Here is an 18,204-nt window from a genome sequence, read left to right as displayed (position 1 = left end):
GTCAACGATCTCGAAATGGCTCCCTGCTGATGAACGACATCGACTAAAAGCCGATTATTTTCTCAAGCCCCATGAACAGCGAATTCCTGCTACTTCCAGTTAAACAAACTTTGCCACAGAACGCGAACAAGATGCAGGAATAAGGCAGAACTGACCTTTGTCTTCGAATAGATGCCATTGAACGAAATCGCTGGCTTTGACCTTCCACGAAAGAGAACCTTACGGACATTGATCAAATCGCGAATTTAGAACAGGGCATCCGTCAATATTCGGTTCTAAATATGTTCTATTTATACGTTTCCGCTCAACCTCTGCTTCGCGATATCGAGGTTCAGTCGGATCTTTCATCTAAAAATCAACGTTACGTTTACATTGTCCCAGTCAGGAATTTATATAATATATTTATACAATAATTATTACGATCTTGATCTAGAATAGTTGATCACTTTCCATGTTTAACAAGTTTCTATTTTCGTTCGACGTATCACGAACGACCAATTATTTGCAAGAAGCTACACTGCAGGATGCATATTACACGAATATCCAAACACTCGATCAATACACAAAATATTCCAAGGAAGGGAGACCGGGGCCAATAGTAACACAGGGCAATTATAATACATATGATACAATACTATAATTGAAGTACATATATCCATGTGTTAACAATACACTTACTCAATAAACAAATACATTGAACGAAATGACTTTTCGACGTTGTAAAATAGTAGTTTCTTAGTTAATCTTTAGTCTCATCTTTCAGAATGAAATATTAATCGTTAATTAGGACTTTTAAATGTATTGTTAGTGAAATTTTGTAATATAAATTCAAGAGTATTATCTGACACGCAATAAAGTAACCGTGAGCGAATACTGTCAGATAATTAGGTAGCATACTCATATAACAATTTTTATTCCAAGTGTAATGCCTTTTGAGTTATCGTATTCAAAAGTCAAAGAGTTACTATTGATCCCGGTCTTTCCTACAATTTAAATTTGAAAAAAAATTCGATAGGTAGGCCCAGTCCAAGCGTGCACAAGCTGTTAATAAAAGAAGCAGACACGGTTCGTGACACGTTGTGCCACTTATGGCACCCCCCCAAGAAACATAAATAAAGATTTACAATGTTTGGAATAGTCTCTATAAAATTTCGCGTATCTCTTTCGCCCAGGCCCAGTTTCGTCGCTTTCTTTTTCGGGTGGCTCGAAAACGACCAAGATTCGAGGTCTCGTAATTTCCGTTAGACGACAGCTCGCGTTTACTGCAATTAATAACAGTCATCGCGCCAATCTACAAGGAGAAAACACGCCGGTTATCCGCTACTTGTATGCACTTGTGATACGATTAAATCGTCTCGGTACGTGCATGTAATTGCTCGGGTAGTTTTATCGTTCTGATTTGTGGAACGATTATCCTGTTAGGGTACCGATGTAAACGGCCCGTTTTTTGTTGCTGCCGCGAAGCACTCGATTAAATAACCAGTCAATGCAGAGCCGGCCGATATATCAACAAGCAAGACTGTTACTTTCACTGGAACATTGATTTTCTCTGTGCACCGAGTCGCGGTTTAAATGCCATCGCGTGTAATTTGCAACCTTGCTCTGTTATTTCCACGCTTGGAACCGCCGGAGCGGTGTAATCCGTAGAAAATATCTACGTACGCAGAATTAGTTGTGCATCTTATTCGATCGACGATAAAAAAAAGAAATTTTAAACGACACGACGATGTTTACTGTCGACGCTATTTTGTTTTCTCTAGCGCAACTGCACCCTCTTTTCAAAACGACACTGTGGCGTTATATTTCATTTTTATTTCCATTGGGTGCACTGCTTCGTTACTCTTCGTTATTCTCCCTTGACGTCATCTTTTATCTGATCGTTAAAAATTAAATTAAATTCAATTCAAATTCAATAATAGACGCGTGACATGATAGAACGAACACCGAGATATTTAATATTCAGCATCTCGATTCAAAGCATGAACAATTAGCTACCATTTCAAACTGCATTTCATTAGTACCATCACTTTTAAAAGCGCTACTAACGCGATTACGTTAAATGTTCACGTCCTCATAGTTCGCTGAAAGAGTATCATCATGCAGAGTCGTTGAACTATTCCCAAATAAGGTCGCCGAACTCTCGATATGCGTGCAGCGAATCGAAGCGTTGGGGGGGGCCATTTTGTAAATCGCGAGGATCGAGCGGTAAGGACGAAATTCGTCCGACCGACAGAAGGGAACCCGAACCGGGGATGTAAAACAGCATGGGAGGGTGATATAATTTTCTGATTTAGGGGCACGTGACACCGTCGTCACGTGTCGGTGGACGTCGAAGACGACGATTAAAAGCTCGTTAGGTCGGACGCGCACCAGGCATTCCTCGTGCTACGCGAGAGATTTAAGGCTCGTTCACAGGGTAGGTCCCCGGGGCTCGACGTAGCGGAGGCCCCACAGAGATAGGATCAGGCTGCTACATCCTACAGGATCGTGGCGAGCCAGCCCCGGCCACGGTATCTAATCTGGCCACTTTCGGAGCCGCGGGTAGCCGTGTTTTGGCCGGGGATCGTGTTAAGGGGATTTACATTCATTTCGATCCTAATAACCCGATCCCTCTCGGATCCCGATTTGGAACACGATATCCGTCCTCTCCGTGTACGTATGCCCGCCCTTTCCACTTCTTCCCGTCTCGCTTTCTGCCCGTTTGTTCCTTTCCTTCTCTAATCCTTCCTCTCTTCGTCCTCCGCGTTCACCGTGGTCAGCGCGACGAGCTTTTAAAGTTAAGGACACCCGGCGTCCTACACCTTTCACCCACTTGCGTGAGTTATTTCGTGACTTTTCGGGGCTTCCTACGCCGCCGAAAGCTGTTGAAAAGGCCGGACGTTACGTCAATTTTATTTATAGACACCCCCTCTCCCTTCTCCACGCGTGAAATTTCAACTTTAAACGCTTCGTCGTAATAGTGAATACATTTCATTGAAATTTTTTTCTGAACTAGAGCTCATGGGTACCTACAAAAAAATACTAAACAACTTTCTCGTAGCGCGTCAAATAAATTTATGAAAAATGATAAACGAATTTTTAAGAAAAATCGACAGGGAGTGGGTTGCCTAAATTTTTCGACGAAAAAAAAAATTTCGAATCGTTCTAAAAAAATTATTTTCTATTGTGAGGGTCAATTACAATCATTTTTGGTCAATAGACATACCCTCGAAATCCTAACTAGTTTCGAGAAAAAAATTCGAGAATGTGTAAAATTTTTCGACGCAAAAAAAAAATTTCAAATCGTTTTGGAAAAATTATTTTCGGTTGCGGGGGTCACTTACAATCATTTTTGGTGAATAGACATATCCCCGAAATCCTGCGCATTTTCGAGAAAACAATTCAGTACAGGAGGAACTTTAAACGTTAATAACTTTTCAACAAAGCCTCCATCAACAAATTGGTATTCCTGATTTTCGTCTTATTTTGACCTCTAGATTTTCCAGCATTACCTCAGTCCTGAGTATGTTGAATAATCGGAATTCTACTGTACAGTAATTTTATTTTGCTTCGAACGTCTCGACGTTTATTTTCTTCTTAAAAAGTTTGAGTAAAAAAAGTGATGAACGAAGAAAGATAAATCTGGGAACAACGAATCGCAGTCAGCGTGAAACGCGACGACCGTGTTCGAGTGTTTTGACGATTCATAAAGCTGGATAGAACTGTTTGTCTTGTCCGAGAAATTTTGATGAAAAATTCTAGCTGATGATGTACAATTTCTCAGTAGTTAATCACGAACAGTATATTAATAGATAAGAAACTTGACACTGATCAAATGACTCGTTGCTATTTTACGATACTTGGTTTCAATATAGATCACAGAGATATATCCAAGAGTTGCTCCAAGAATATCTTGCTGGGATTTGCATACTTAAAAATAAGTTCAGCCGATTCTATCGATTCTCTAGGGCCTATACGGCTTCACCAATTTCCCTCATGTGTTTGAAAACTATCACTTCCATGTAATCGTTCTATGACGTTAGTCTGACGTGAATTTGCCTGAATTATTGCCCACTAATCTTCTTTGGCTTCTATTAATGAGTCTAAACAAGTTTCTAGGTGGTTTACGTCCAATATGCCATAGTTTGTCCTCGTTTCTTTATTAACGATGGAAATAATTTACAGCTTCCACTAAACCTTGTTACCCAATCGTTGCGTTTGATATCTTGATTCTGATTCTGTAAACCATTTCCAAGGTCGGTTACCAATATAGCTATTCCTTGACCAATATAAGTTCCTTTACTAGCAAATCTGGAGGATTTATAAAAGTTAAAAAGTTAAAAAAGAAGTGTGCCATTGGTTACAAAATTTACTAAAAATTAGAACATTACGATTCTAAAAACAACTTGCATGGGTCGTAATGGACTCTGGGTGAATCGAGGATAAAAATCTTCTTTAGTAATCTGTCCATTTCACTGATACAGAAAATTCAAATTCGTTCAGCACTCGGTTGGAACGTTAACACTGAACTCCAGGATTTTTCGAAGCAAAGACGGTCGTCTCAAGAGGAAGATTGATCTTAAGCGCGACGCAAAGGAAAACATTAAAGGTACACAGTAGCTTCATCCTCGCATGCAAACGTTATCCGCAATTAGCGTCGAGTGGACACTTCATGTGTTACAACCTAATGCTTTCTCACGGTTGGCCTCATTCTTCTCGTCCTATTCGAATTCCTTCGCGTTTGAGCATTGTGCCTTCGACCTTTAACCTCGACGGCGCCGTTACTTGTGTCAATAGCGTCTTGGCTTTCTTCGGGAGAATGCAAAAAACGCTCCGTCTTTAATGGTCTTCTTGTGTCCGCTTGTTTCGACTTTATTGCTTTCCTCGACATCTTCCGCGTCTGTTTAGAGTAGGTCCCGACTCCGAGTAGTTGTTCTCGTAAATCTATTCCACTTCGCGATAATTCCCCCTGCGTTCTGCCGAACCGGTGAAAGTCTTTCGAAGAAGATGCGCGCAGTAAATGCCTTCTCGCGCGAATAGTCAATAATGACTGAACGTTAAAGACGTTTTAAGTGTGCTCGACGTAATTGAGAGAGTTTCTGCGTCGACGATTATTTGCATCAACTGGAGTAATCCCAACAGTCGACGGCAACGTAGCTCTGAATGTTTAAAGAACTATTTATAAATTAATACCGTACACGTTTATTTGTTTCCAGAAATAGGGGGACGATTCGTTTTATCAATTTTTATTGTTCGAGAGATTAGGATGCGTTTGGAAAAACTACCTTTGCGACATTACTCTGGTCCGGTATTTAATATAATACATTTTGTGAAAGAACATTTAACAATTTATCTCTTTAAGTCGTGTTTTACTCGAGAAAAGAACGAACGCGATACTGTTTCTTTATTATAAGCCCAAGCACGTTCCACTGGTATATTTCTTTGCAAACAAGATTCATTTATAACGATATTCACCAAAAATTATTGTAATTGACCCCCGCAACCGAAAATAATTTTTCCAGAACGATTTGAAATACTTGAATTTAATTGTTAATAACTTTTTAACGAAGCCTCCATCAACAAATTGGTATTCTTGATTTTCGTCTTATTTTGGCCTCTAGAATCCCCCATTAAAATTTTTCCCAGGTGTGGCAGAACACCCTGTATACATAGCCTTCGAAAAGTGATTTAGAATCACCGTACGAACGTTCCTATCGAGTTTTCGTCCTATATAAGCCGAATAGGAACGTTCAGAGCTCCCGAAATCTATCTCGTACAAGTATCGTCGTGTGAAAGGGCTGTTAGGGTGCCTGGTGCGTACAAAAATGCGACGGAGAAAAAAGGATGTACGAAACGCCGGACGATAAGGTCGGGGAAACTGTTGGCGTCGAAACATCCGGCTCCGTTTCGGGCCCGGTCGGCGAGGGTCCCGTCGTCTAATGCGACTCGATGAGAAATAAATGAAAAGGTCCGTCGAGGAAGGAGGAAGCTGCGAGATTGAGTGCCGAGGCACTGGAAGCGACGAGGCGTGCTTTGATCGCGGTGGACGAGGCTTCATCACCCATGGTCGCCTTCGTGGATCCTGTCCTGTCGACGACGGGCGTGATGTGCCCCGGGGCCAAAACAACACGCCCCTGTTCTCTCCTTCTCTCGTCAATCTCCACGCCAGCTAACTTCGCTCGCCCTTCGCCTTCCGCCGCGGTAATCCCGTTCCCACAGACAAAAGGGCCTCGCGGCCCGTCGACTTCGATCTTCTTCCACCACCTCGGCTTGCGTACCCGTGATCGTGTCCACCGTGCAGGTATGTAATAAGGATGTAACCCGAGCTCCTCGGGACACGGGACCGACTGCGATCGGTTCCACGACAGGTTCGAGGCTCCCACACGATCGCGTACCGATCGATCGCTGTTTCTAGGAAAACCGCCGCGCCGGGAACACCGAGCTGAAAATTAGCCCCCGGTCTCCTTTCGCGGCCCCCTCCTCTCCCTTCTGTCCGGCGATCGGGGCCCGAGTATTATGGACCCGCCACTCTGCCGACGGACCATGGCCAAAATGCTATTTCTCGATGCAACGCGGTTCGAACGAGTTACGATCGGTCAAATTAATTTTAGCAAAATTGCCAGGAAACGATGATTACTAGACCGCGGATGCTTATGCAAATGCACGTGTTTCTAGGGAATAGATGAAAGAGTGAAAACTATATAGAAATTTGTTTCGTCGGTAGAGGTCCTTGAAAATATATTTTTTATTTTGCATATGGTATATGTTTCGTACATTTTTTATGAGAACATATGTCATATAAGTTTATTGCATTTATTTTCATAAAGTTACTAATTCAACGTTTGTGTACAAAACATATGTAGCTTTATTTATACATTCCATGTTTACCTATAGTGAATCATGAGTGGTTACAATATTTAAAATTAGTAAAAATTTACGAGATCAGATTGTTAAAGAACCTAAAACCATTAAAGCATGCTACTTCAGCAAATTCAAATATGCTCCAATCACGTCTTATGATGTTAAGCGTTCGTTGTTAGTCATCGACTAACCCTTGACAATATTGAAAAAATACTCGTAACATACTGTAATTTAAATTATAGTTGATTATTAGTATGCTTAGGTAATAAAATTATTTGAACATATTTTCAGTATATTTTGCCATATTTTATTGACATCCGTAGTGTACTGATTCGAACAGTCAATTTCGTTTTAATGTTAGGTCGTTCCAGCTATATTCTGTTTAATCTTTGTACTTTGAAACATTCTTTTTTATTCAAGATAGCATTTCGTGAAACTTTGATAAACCGTCACGGTATATAATTCGAGCCTGGTTAAAATGAGACAAAGAATGCCTCCTTCGCGATGTACGAAATCGTTCGAATGGCGTCCACGTTACCCACAGTGCCTGTATTACCCTGAATTCCGTTGTGCAACGAGGATGTAACCCAACCCACGGGCTGTCGGAGTGCCCGAAAATTCCACGCGTAGATTGAAATTCCCATCGAGGGCTTCCAGGAAGTGTCGTCTCGCCGTTCGTTTAATTCGACCGCGGAGAGAGTTCGCGCCAGACCGCAAATTGCGACAGCCTACGTCCACCCCGGGCCAGGTTGTTCGAGTCTTCGAACGAACAAAAGAAGCGATCGCGACCCGCCGTTCGAGGTCCACCGTGTTTGCACTGCTGATGCGCGGCGGTCGTGCACCGAGCAAATGAATGACTGGGAAAGAGAAGAGACCCCGAACGAGGCGGAATGAAGATGAAGAAGCGTGAGATAGGTCGTCGAGGCTCCGGGGTCGCACTCTTCAAGGCACGCTGGGTCCCATCTAGAGAGCTCGATAAACACTCGACGAAGCTCGCGTGATTCTCCTTCAAAACACGGGCCCCATTGTTGCCGTGTCATCTCTTCGGGCCCTGGGCCATTGTCCTCTGGCGCGTTACCGATCCTTCGATCGCCTCCCGGACTTTTAGACACGAAATAGATCGCTTTTTAACTCGTCGTACGACGAGTAATCCAGCTTGAAAAATATATTCGTGGACGAGAGCCTTCCCGGTGGCGACAGTTTTACAGTTTGGAATTCGTACGCCGCGCAAGGTCCCCGAGTTTCTGCTTCGGGCGTAAATGGGTTAAAGCCTCGCGTGGAAAAAGAATCGATCCGGGACATCTCACTGTCTGAGAATTCGAATTCCCGGCGATCAGCGGCCCGATAAAAGCCGACGTGTCGCGGAGGTGTCGAGGGATCCGTTTCCATCGAAGGGGAAGCGACTTCCTGGGAGATCAGCTGACGCCTGGGCGGTTCGTTTCGGGGCCCGGTGAATGGAATATCAAGAGCAGAGCAGAGGTGCCCGCTCTCTCCTCGGGCCCCGAATGTGGTCAGTACGAGGAGGTGACGAGTGTGAGATGGTGGGGGGACCGCAGGGGCAAGAAGGAAATAGGAGGGGAGGGTAGAGGCGAAGGAGGAATCGGGGAGAGGGAGAGGAACGAGCACGTTGAAACAAGAAGAATGGAATAAAAGGTTGGTCTGGCCGCGAAGGTGAAGCTGAGAACGGGACGGGGGAGGAGAAGGACTCGAGATGAAACCAGCGGGGGCGGGGCCCGAACTCTGGATGCTGGGATGGAGCCCAGTCCTCCTTCACCATCTTCGTTCATCTTGGACCCAACCCCCTTTTTCGATCAGAAGGAGGCCCATCTTTCGCTTTCTCTGCGCCTGCTGCTGTTTCTTCTTCTTGTTCGGCGTCCTCCTCTGCTTTATTCTTAACTTCTTCCCTTGACCTTCTCACCTTTGCCCGACGTTTCCGAATGTCCGCGTCCCTTGAGTCGCGGCGACGTTCTTTTTCCCCGTGGATAATTTTCGTGGACGTGTTCCAGGCTGTTCGATGGCCAAATCTTAGGATTATTTGCCTGCCGATGGAGGAGCCCTTCTCGCGTTGCTCTCGCGAATTTTAACGCGATTAACCTTTAAAGGCTACGCTCTAGTAAAGAATTTTATTTTTATGTTTATTTATTTTTCGTTGTTATAGTTTTCGTGCGTTACAGTTCGATGTCTACTGATATTTATTGCTCCATAGTAGTTAAAAGAATAGAAACATACAAATCGTTCAAATTATAAACCATGGAAGAAACGAAGACAATGGCGATGAAATTAACTGTCAGCGAAGACTGGATTAAACTAGTTTTAACGCGATTAACCCTTAAAAGCTCCAGTATGACAAAGAATTTTGCTTTCATTATTTAATTCATTATATAAATAAATAATATGATATTTATCGTTCCAGAGTAATTAGAAATTAACTGCAGCGAAGGCTGGATTAAACTAGTTTTATCAATGTTAACTCTGTTTTTATTCTCATCAATATTTTCTCTAATATTATAAAAAAAAAAATCGTCGATCGTTAAGGATTAATTTAAGAAAATAAAGATTCAAGAGTTATGCTGGCTATTACTGGGTCTACGTAAACGCTTCAGACAAGAAAACAGAAATAGATTCGCCGAGGAAATTTAATCTGTTGCCACAACTATTTGCGAGATTGCATAAGCTGGTAATAGGATCGGTACGAACAGGTTGAAGAGAGTTTATGTTCACTTGTAACACAAGCGAATGCCTGAGTATTATTTCTAACGCTTTATGTTTATTTTATCTCTATCGAGAAACCAAGTGCGAAATTTATGGTCGCAAAGTAGTCTAGGTTAGGTCAGACATAGTCCTCCTATCCCCCAGGCTACGAACCCACCAGTGCGTTGCAGTAGTATAATTATGATCAGGCACCGACATTTAATAAATTCCCAATAATCATTACTGTCCTGTTTCGACGGTCATCCAAATGTTCTAGTAAAATGTTATGATATTTTTGCAATTGTATTCAGCTGTGCAAAGTAGTTGTAACACGTTCATTTTCTATTATTTGAAAATTCACCAGCAAAAGAACTGGTTGTTAGATATAATCCTTGTACGACCAAACACTGATCCCGACTATATAGGTCGCATACAAGATTAATAAAAGTCCTAATTTTTCGACTACCCTTTCATATTTGTCTCAAGAATGTTAGACGTCTCGTTTCGTACGAATTTAAAATATCCAATTACGAACATGGTCGTCTGTCCCGCGCAATCATCGCGGTTCATCACATGGAACGTTAAATATCAATGTTAATTATGTCAGAATGACTCTTCGAGTTCACTTAATTCATAATTATCTTTGACAAGCAACCTTTAAAAATAAGTAGGTTACGTGTAACGGTACTTCCGTGTATTACTCTAGAAATGATACGAACAAACAGATTGCACGCTAACATTTTAAATAAATTTTATCCCAGTAAAACCTTGCAATCGTATAAATTGTGTAAAATCGAAACAACGTTACGGTAGTTGTTAAACCAAGGGATGTCACGCGAAATGATTTCGGGGGTCTACTATACAGAATTGGAAAGATGATTAGCGGGACGGCATAGGAGCAAGAGGAGTACCCAACAAGGTTCAACCGTTCCCCATCTTTGACACGCCTTTAACCACCACCATTCGGCCCTTGATGACCGCTTTGACCAATAATAAACGACGACTGGAAATATGTATGCATAGAGGCGTGATTAATTCACCGTGGCCAATCGTACCCCCATTTGATAATCTCTCCAGCCTGTTAACACTAACGTTGTACCAAATTGGCGCTCCATTAAGACAGCTAAAACTAGAAATTCGTAGGGATTTTAAGGCATTTTTCTTAAATAGTTTGAACATCCTGTTAAAATTACGAGTAAGGTGTTTGACATTTTCGATTTTTGCCGCGGGAAAACGCGAGATTTCGTCGGCTCCGCGACGTCGCGACCACGGAGAGGAATGGACGCTCGTTGGAAATACGGAATTGAAATTGCTGGTCGGTTAAGAGGCAGCTGCGCGAGGATTAACACGGCCGGTTACTCAACGAGATAAGATACGGTGCATGTAAACGAGGTGTAAGTGATAGACGCTCGATAATTAACGGGTATCGAGGTGAGAGATGAAGCGGAGATAGGCTGCCCGAGCCGGGAGGACATTATACCTGTCGCATCCAGTCCATCATCGGCCAAAACTAGTTTGCTTTTTGCCTTTCATCCGCCTTTCGTGACGTCCGCCGGCGGAGGTGAATTCTTCCTCGCCGTGGGCTGGAAAATACTGCGCTTTATAGGTGCCATAGGCGCAACGATTTATTGCACGATGACTCGTCGAGTTGCAATCGTATAGCGCCTCGATGCGATCCAACGCGGGCCTCGTCGTGCTGCGCAGGTTGCACGGCCCCGCACGCTTCGAAATTATCGTTCGTACGGTCGTGTGAACCAAACGCGAACGGTATTCTTATCTGGATAAAAATTTCGAGCAACGAATAAAAACTAAATGACGCGAAGCCTTAATAAACCGTGTGGAAATTGTCGATTCGAACCAGCCGACATCGAGGAAAAATCATTTTTAGTAAATGCTCTTCCAACGAGAAAACGAGAGACAGTTATTCGTTATGGTCGATCCTCCAGTTAATAAAAAATAATGGTGGATACGATTCGTGAGTTTCGATAAGGTTGGGCTTTTCTCCAACACAAAAGTCGCGTACGGTTTCGAGGAAATTTCGCGCGCAGCTTTGTGCCGTGCCCTTTTTTTCATCCCCGTCTCTGCCTCCCTTCCGCCCTTGTGCCCTTAATGGATTACGGACCGGGCCATTTTTCACTCGAAATGGATTTTCATAAGGCCCCGACATTCTCGACTTTGCTCGACCGCGCGCATTCTCCGTCTATTCTCCGTTTCACTCTATCCCCGGTCCGCCAAAATGTTTGTAAATAGATGTAAAGTCTGGGAGGGGCTCTGGGGGTTCCCCGCTGGGTGAACAAGGCGCCCCATCGCGCACCACGGTCGGTAAGTACATTTCTCGGGCTCTTCACCATTCTTCCCTCTCTTTATACGAAGCTATATCGGCCAACCTTTGTATTTCTTCCACCTCCTTTTACCTCGTCTCTCTCATCCTCCCACTCGTCTTCGTTTCCGTTCGTTCTTCTCTTGTTCTCTCCCGCGTATCCTCCTCTTTTTCTTCGTTATTAGTCATCCCGTTTTTTTTTCTTCTCGTTTTCTTCTTACCCGATCACGCACTTTGCGTGCACTAGACTTCGTGCAAAGTTCGGCGACAACGCAGACAATTTGTTTCGAGTTCTTTTTAGTATGTATTTAAATACGGTTCGTCGTTGTAGAAGGAAATTATTTTTCAACGCCTGGATAATATGACGCTGGTAGTAGAAGAACATATTGTTTGGAAAAGAAATTTTCCATATCGATAAATCAAATATTAATTCATTCTCTACGTCGACGAATTGAATAGACTTCCGTTTACAAATCGCAACGCGAACTTCACGGAACGTAAGAATATAAATTCTGCGAGTGAGGAACGCGAACAAAGTGTTCTCTACCGAGCGAAATCCTCCATTCTTTCTTTTGAAAAATCAACTGTTTCCCTATGTGTTTGACGACGTGCTCTAGCATACCTGATTGTTAGCCGTGCAAATTATTAACACCCGTTCAAACACCGACTCCCTTCGGAAGCGATGATAAATCATCGGTATGAAAACACATTGTGTTTGCCCTGTGCACATCTTCGTTGAGTAAATTTGCGCTGGATCTCCGGCCGGGTACACCGTGCATACGCGAATTCGCTGGAAATCGTCGATAACTGTGAGAACGAAGTTAATTTCTAACGTCGACTGCGCCATTAAAGTCGCGATTCATGGTGACAAATCGGTCCCTAGGGTATCGTGGCTCTTCCGTGTGTCGAATCGATTATCATGCAGTGACGGTGCAACTATTCAGAAACGTGTAATCCGTTCGAGCATATGGCACTTCCAGTTTGTCAATGGAAAAGGGAAACAATTCGGGGACAAAATGGAAAACATTTTTAAAACGAACTTAAAATCCTTTTAACGACTGAAAGATATTTAATCTGGTCGTTTCGAGAATTCGTAACTCTTAAAGCAATACAATGTATATTCTTTGCGTATACAAATCGAGTCGATTATACTGTAAGATAAATGATACAAAATAAACTTTTCAGGTTTCTTTTGTTCATTTTCAATTTATCAACCTTAAAGAACTCAATTAGTAGTGTAAATAGTAGAATATTTTAAATAGTTAGGAAAAATGGTGGTAATATACGCTACTAAAGTAAGAAATTTTGATTTTAGAATCCAAATAAGCTAATATGTTTAATGGAACTATGACCGTAGCCCTGGTTCAAACGGTAGCCATTGTGATCACGTGGTGGTTCTGCGCAGTCGCGTCGGCGTGGGCCGCGGGTTATAAATTCGACGAAAAGACGTCGAGAAGGCAGTGAGGGAGAATTATGGCTGTCTATTAAACGCGATACCGCGGAGACCGCGGTTACGGTGTCGTTCGCAGCGTAACGTTCATTCAGAGGCTAACCTTAATGGGAATTCATCCGACAGCCGACGGGCGTGCGATCGCGTACACGTGACCGTGACACCGCGGAACGGACTACGGCTTTTCACCGGACGAGAATATTCGAAAGGGTGGGTGCGGGAGGAGGGGGGTGGTAACGGGGGAAAAAGAAAACGCCAAGAGAAACACAACGAAGACGGAAGGAAGAAAAGGCGGGACCGGTCCCTCGAGCTGTCGTGCACGGCTCAATAGGGGCTAATTGCCGCAAGGAGAGCTGCAAATTCGTAGTATTGTAAGCCTCGTTTCGTTTCGTGCTCGCTGTCGAACCGAGTCGCATTGTCGGCGTTCGCGGGCCCCGCGAGAGCCGCGCTCGCCGTGGCTTAAGGCGGAGTTTCAATGGAAGGACGCGGGGCGAAATTCAACGTGGCACAATGGCACGCCGGCCAGGGAATTAACGAGCGTGCTCCGCGACTTCGCAGGGGATACTGAAAAAGATCTTGGAGAAACGGCGACTGTGATTGGCGTCCGGGATCGAGCAGGTGTCCGATGGGGTGAAAATTCGTCGTACTGTAAGATTGGAGGAAGACGCGATGGATAAATTGCTAAATGAAAATATAGATTCAGACTTCGGTCCTTACTTGCAATAGCAGGGGAGACTGGGGTTAAATTGTTCTGACGGTTATATCTTTAAGATGAAAAAAGATAGCGTTGTGCTTCAATTATTTTGAAAACATAAACTGATCACGCCACGCTGTCAAACATTTTAATAGCGTCCATGACAGCTTCGACTAATCGCAAAAGAAACGAGTTAAAACTTAGCGCAATATATTAAATTTGAGCTGAAAATCTTAAAATAGAATAAATTTAACAATAAATTAATCAGGAGTGAGAAAAGTAACTACATTGTTTCCTAGACATTTTTTATGTTTTCTCAAAATTGGAACTTCTAGCCCCGGTCTCCCCTACTTGGTGTCACGTCGAGATTCAGAAGGTGTCGTTTAAGTACCTATTGCGTTAGGAGGGCTAGTAATTCTGGATCCAAATCCTTTGGGATGGGAGAGGTCAAAGGGTGGATAATGTTCACAGGGTCTGGGTTAACTTAAAAGTCAAAGTACTCCGAGAGCTGGAGAGACTGAACAATCCTAGATATCTATAACATTTTATGCTAAGAAACTACCCCTTACGCAGAGTCAATTTATCCATAACCTCAATGATAGCAACATCGATGGCATCCCATCTGACTAGCTTCCCTGATCGACGTCCTCTGCTGTCCAACTATTCGTAATTCTAATTCTTACACTGAGAACTACTCCGCAGAGTCAATTTGTCGGAGACCCAATGAAAGCAGCTTGAATGGGACCCCATCCGGCTAGTTTCCCAAACAGCATTCACGTTTCCTGCTCGATGACCGATCGACCGCAGAAAAATCGTTTGGACTTGAACGCGGTGAAAAGACCGGGGCTGGGAATTAGCTTCTTCCGCGCGCCCGGTCGAGAATAAAGCTGGCGAGAAGGCAGCGGCGTCAAGGGAGCCGCTTGTACGGGCTCGTCGAGGCATGACACGGCCCTGCGTGGGCGATTACCCCTCGAAAATCAACTTAAACACGGGCCCAGGACGGCTCGAATGGGTCCCCGACAATGCCGCCGCGGGTCCGCTGAATGGGGACCAACCGCCGCTTTGGGCTTCTCGCGCCCTCGATACGTAGCGTTCCGGATTAAACGGGGTTTACACGGGATCCGTGCTGCCTCCCGTGACACGAAGTCAGAGAGTATCCCTGTTGGTCCGTGTTTCCTCGCGCGCTCTATTGACCGGTGCCCCCGGGCGCTCGCGTATCCGCCAGGTAGATGGCCAAACAGAGGCATCCGGACGAAGAAAGAGAGAAAGAGAATCCGAGAAGAAAACGAGAAGAGGATCGCCGTGACCGAATGATCCCCCGACACCGGCCGTATTTATACTCCTGTTTGCCTCCTGATTCGCCACAGCCTCGACCCTTAAACAGCCCCCTCGACGGCCCTACTGTCCGTCCTGGTCACCGGTCAAAACACGCATCCGTTTCCACGGCGTCTCTTCTCGTTTACCTGCCGGTGACCAGGTTTACGCGCCGGTGCCTTTTTCCGCGCGCATCCGCGTGAAATCGTCAAATTTTTGTCCTGGTTCCCGACTCTGACTCGTCGCCCCCCGGGACAAATCGCGTTAAGCGGAACTTTGAGGAACGAGGACCCTGGTTCAATGGAAAAGTCGCCGAAGGACGCTCCTCGGTCCCAGAGACGAGAAACTCATCGAGGACTCGAGTTGCACCCTGGTACGAATCCCGAGAAACGCCTTAAAAAATCGTCACGCTCATATTAGGCTTCGAGTTCGAGTTTCGTACTAGCACTTTCAGCAATATTTCGAACGTGCCATTAAATTTTATATCGTCCTAAAATTTATTTGATTCTTCATTAAAACGTTGTTCGTACCTGTTCTTTGGTACAAAGACATCTAACCGTTATTAATGCATTTATAAAAGAATTGATAGATCACTACTCCTATAGGACATAAATTTTCTTTCACGTGCAATCGTGCATTAATAAATAAATAGCTCAACTTACGGTTAGCTACTGTGGAACCAATTAGTACGTAAGTTCGGGGTATAATTGTTCTCTGTATCTTAGGGTGACTTACCCGATTTTACTAGAGATTTACCAACCACAATCTTATTAATTAGTAAGCTCTGTGACCAACCATTAAGTTCTCTGTTTAGACTCGAGGGGTATACTTGGTACTTGCATAATGGAATGATCCTTTTAAGTGGCTGGTATCCAACTGCCTAATCACGGTCTCGTTATCAATTCGATAACCTCGGAAGTGTTATGTTGCAGAGATGCAAGGAGAAATTGAACACTCTCGCGATCTCGGTGATGAATCAATGGCCGGGGGTGAAACTGAGGGTGACAGAAGGATGGGACGAGGAAGGGAAGCACGCGACGGATTCGTTGCATTACGAGGGACGTGCCGTCGACGTGACAACGAGCGATCGGGATCGCTCGAAATACGGAATGCTGGCGAGGCTCGCTGTCGAAGCTGGTTTCGATTGGGTCTACTACGAGTCCAGGTCGCACATCCACTGCTCCGTTAAGTCTGGTCAGTATTTTCGATTATTTTTTTTATATCTTACCTAAGCTTCGACACGACGAGACGAGGATGAAAACAAAGCACAAACAGAATAGAAAAGATCTACCAAAAAATGAAAATTTTCATAGACCTCGAGAAGTAAAAAATAAAATTCGATAGAAATTGTAATTGCGATGATAATTTAAAGTTAAACATTTTGAGGATAACATCTTTCACCAGAAAACCCCTTCGTAGTCCAAGAATTCGTTTTAATAACAAGCGATTAGCTACCTCGATGTAATTTTGTGGCGCCGTTGTAGGGAATTAAAATTGTTTTTTGTCCCAGAGAAATTATCTGCTAATCTCATTTTATGGAGATCTTGTCATCGATAAATCGTATTATCGCTGCTAATCCGTATACTTCAGATGTGGCGTGTTTTCATTTCTCGCCTCGTCACTGTTGCTTTATCCGTTATACGTCGAAATAACGTTGGCAAGTCACTAAACGAGTCACGTATCGAGTTTATCACGCGCCTTGTTGATCGCCTAATTTCTCTTTAAATCTCGCACGATGTTTGCGATGATTCGTCATAGATCGTGAGCAGATATCAGACCTTATCGACACTACACGATTACGATTCTACTTGGATTTGTGAAATCAATGTCAACTGATTCTTTTCTTGCATTTTCGAGATTGGATTAAACAGTTTAGAACAAGTATTGAAATTTTAAGAAAAGTAAAATAGAAAGATAATTAATAAAAACTATAACATTATTCTGATGCTTAACATTGTCACTATTTAGTAACAAATCTAAATAACCCTAACAATTAAGTAAGTAATTAAATTCCAAGTTTTCCAACATTTCATTGATCGTTTGTGTACTAAATTAGAGACTTCGACAAATATCTCAGAATTTGTTCAGATTGTTCCAAACTCTAAAACAATAAAAAGTGACGTCAGGAAATGAAAGTTTAATTAAAATTTTTATATATTTAGTTAAATATTGTTTACCGGCTCTTTGCAAGGATTTGTGTACCATGGAGCACCACTGCTTCGCGAAAATTCTTTGCTCGGCGCGCTACTAGCTCCCTCAGTCACATAAAGTGTTCTGTTTTACCGACTTCCATAGATCGTCAGGGTATTGCAGAAAATGATCGCGTTGTTGGTAGTAATTTTTCCACATAGTGAAATACAATTTCAGGTACCTATCTGTCGAAGATAATAGGGAATTTCGTAACAGCGCAATTATCTTACACGTTGCTCGATCATTAGCAGTGGATGGAAATATTTTCTAAAATTCGAAATTAAATATACATAATACTTTCAAGAATAATGATTAAAAACGTTCATTTTAATAGTGAATGCTTTTAATCTCCTGTGATAATGTATTTTCTTACAAAATATTACAGAATTATTATTAAAGTATATTTAGGTAGATTTATTCTATTAATTTCTAGATTATCTTCTATTTTGCTACTTTCAATAATTTTTGTTATAATATTAATATGTATATACTAATTTTATAGAATTTCCTTCTTCCTTTACATTCGATAGAATAGATATTTCAATAGAAAATAGAAGCAGTTGATATTGATTCGCACATTCGTTCAAGGTTTTCCATTAAGAAATTATTGATGATGCTATTATAACACGAGCTTGACAAAAATTGCTGAAAAATGCCGTGCACGAGCGATCGGCTCGTCTCGTTGGCCGGTTAGGGCTCGAGTTT

General features: G+C 43.0%; 1 protein-coding gene across 1 annotated transcript in view; it reads left to right on the top strand.

The window, feature by feature from the left end:
- Hh (hedgehog signaling protein) overlaps window positions 1–18,204 on the top strand; it is a 66,771-nt gene that overhangs the window by 46,529 nt on the left and 2,038 nt on the right. Inside the window, exon 2 of the mRNA XM_076774444.1 lies at window positions 16,242–16,503. Coding sequence (XP_076630559.1) covers window positions 16,242–16,503 — 262 coding nt within the window. The remainder of the gene's footprint in view (window positions 1–16,241; window positions 16,504–18,204) is intronic.

This window comes from Colletes latitarsis, chromosome 10 (assembly GCF_051014445.1).
Source record: "Colletes latitarsis isolate SP2378_abdomen chromosome 10, iyColLati1, whole genome shotgun sequence".
Classification (NCBI taxonomy): domain Eukaryota; kingdom Metazoa; phylum Arthropoda; class Insecta; order Hymenoptera; family Colletidae; genus Colletes; species Colletes latitarsis.
The sequence above is the reverse complement of the archived record's forward strand: the minus strand, read 5'-3'. Positions and strand labels throughout refer to the sequence as shown.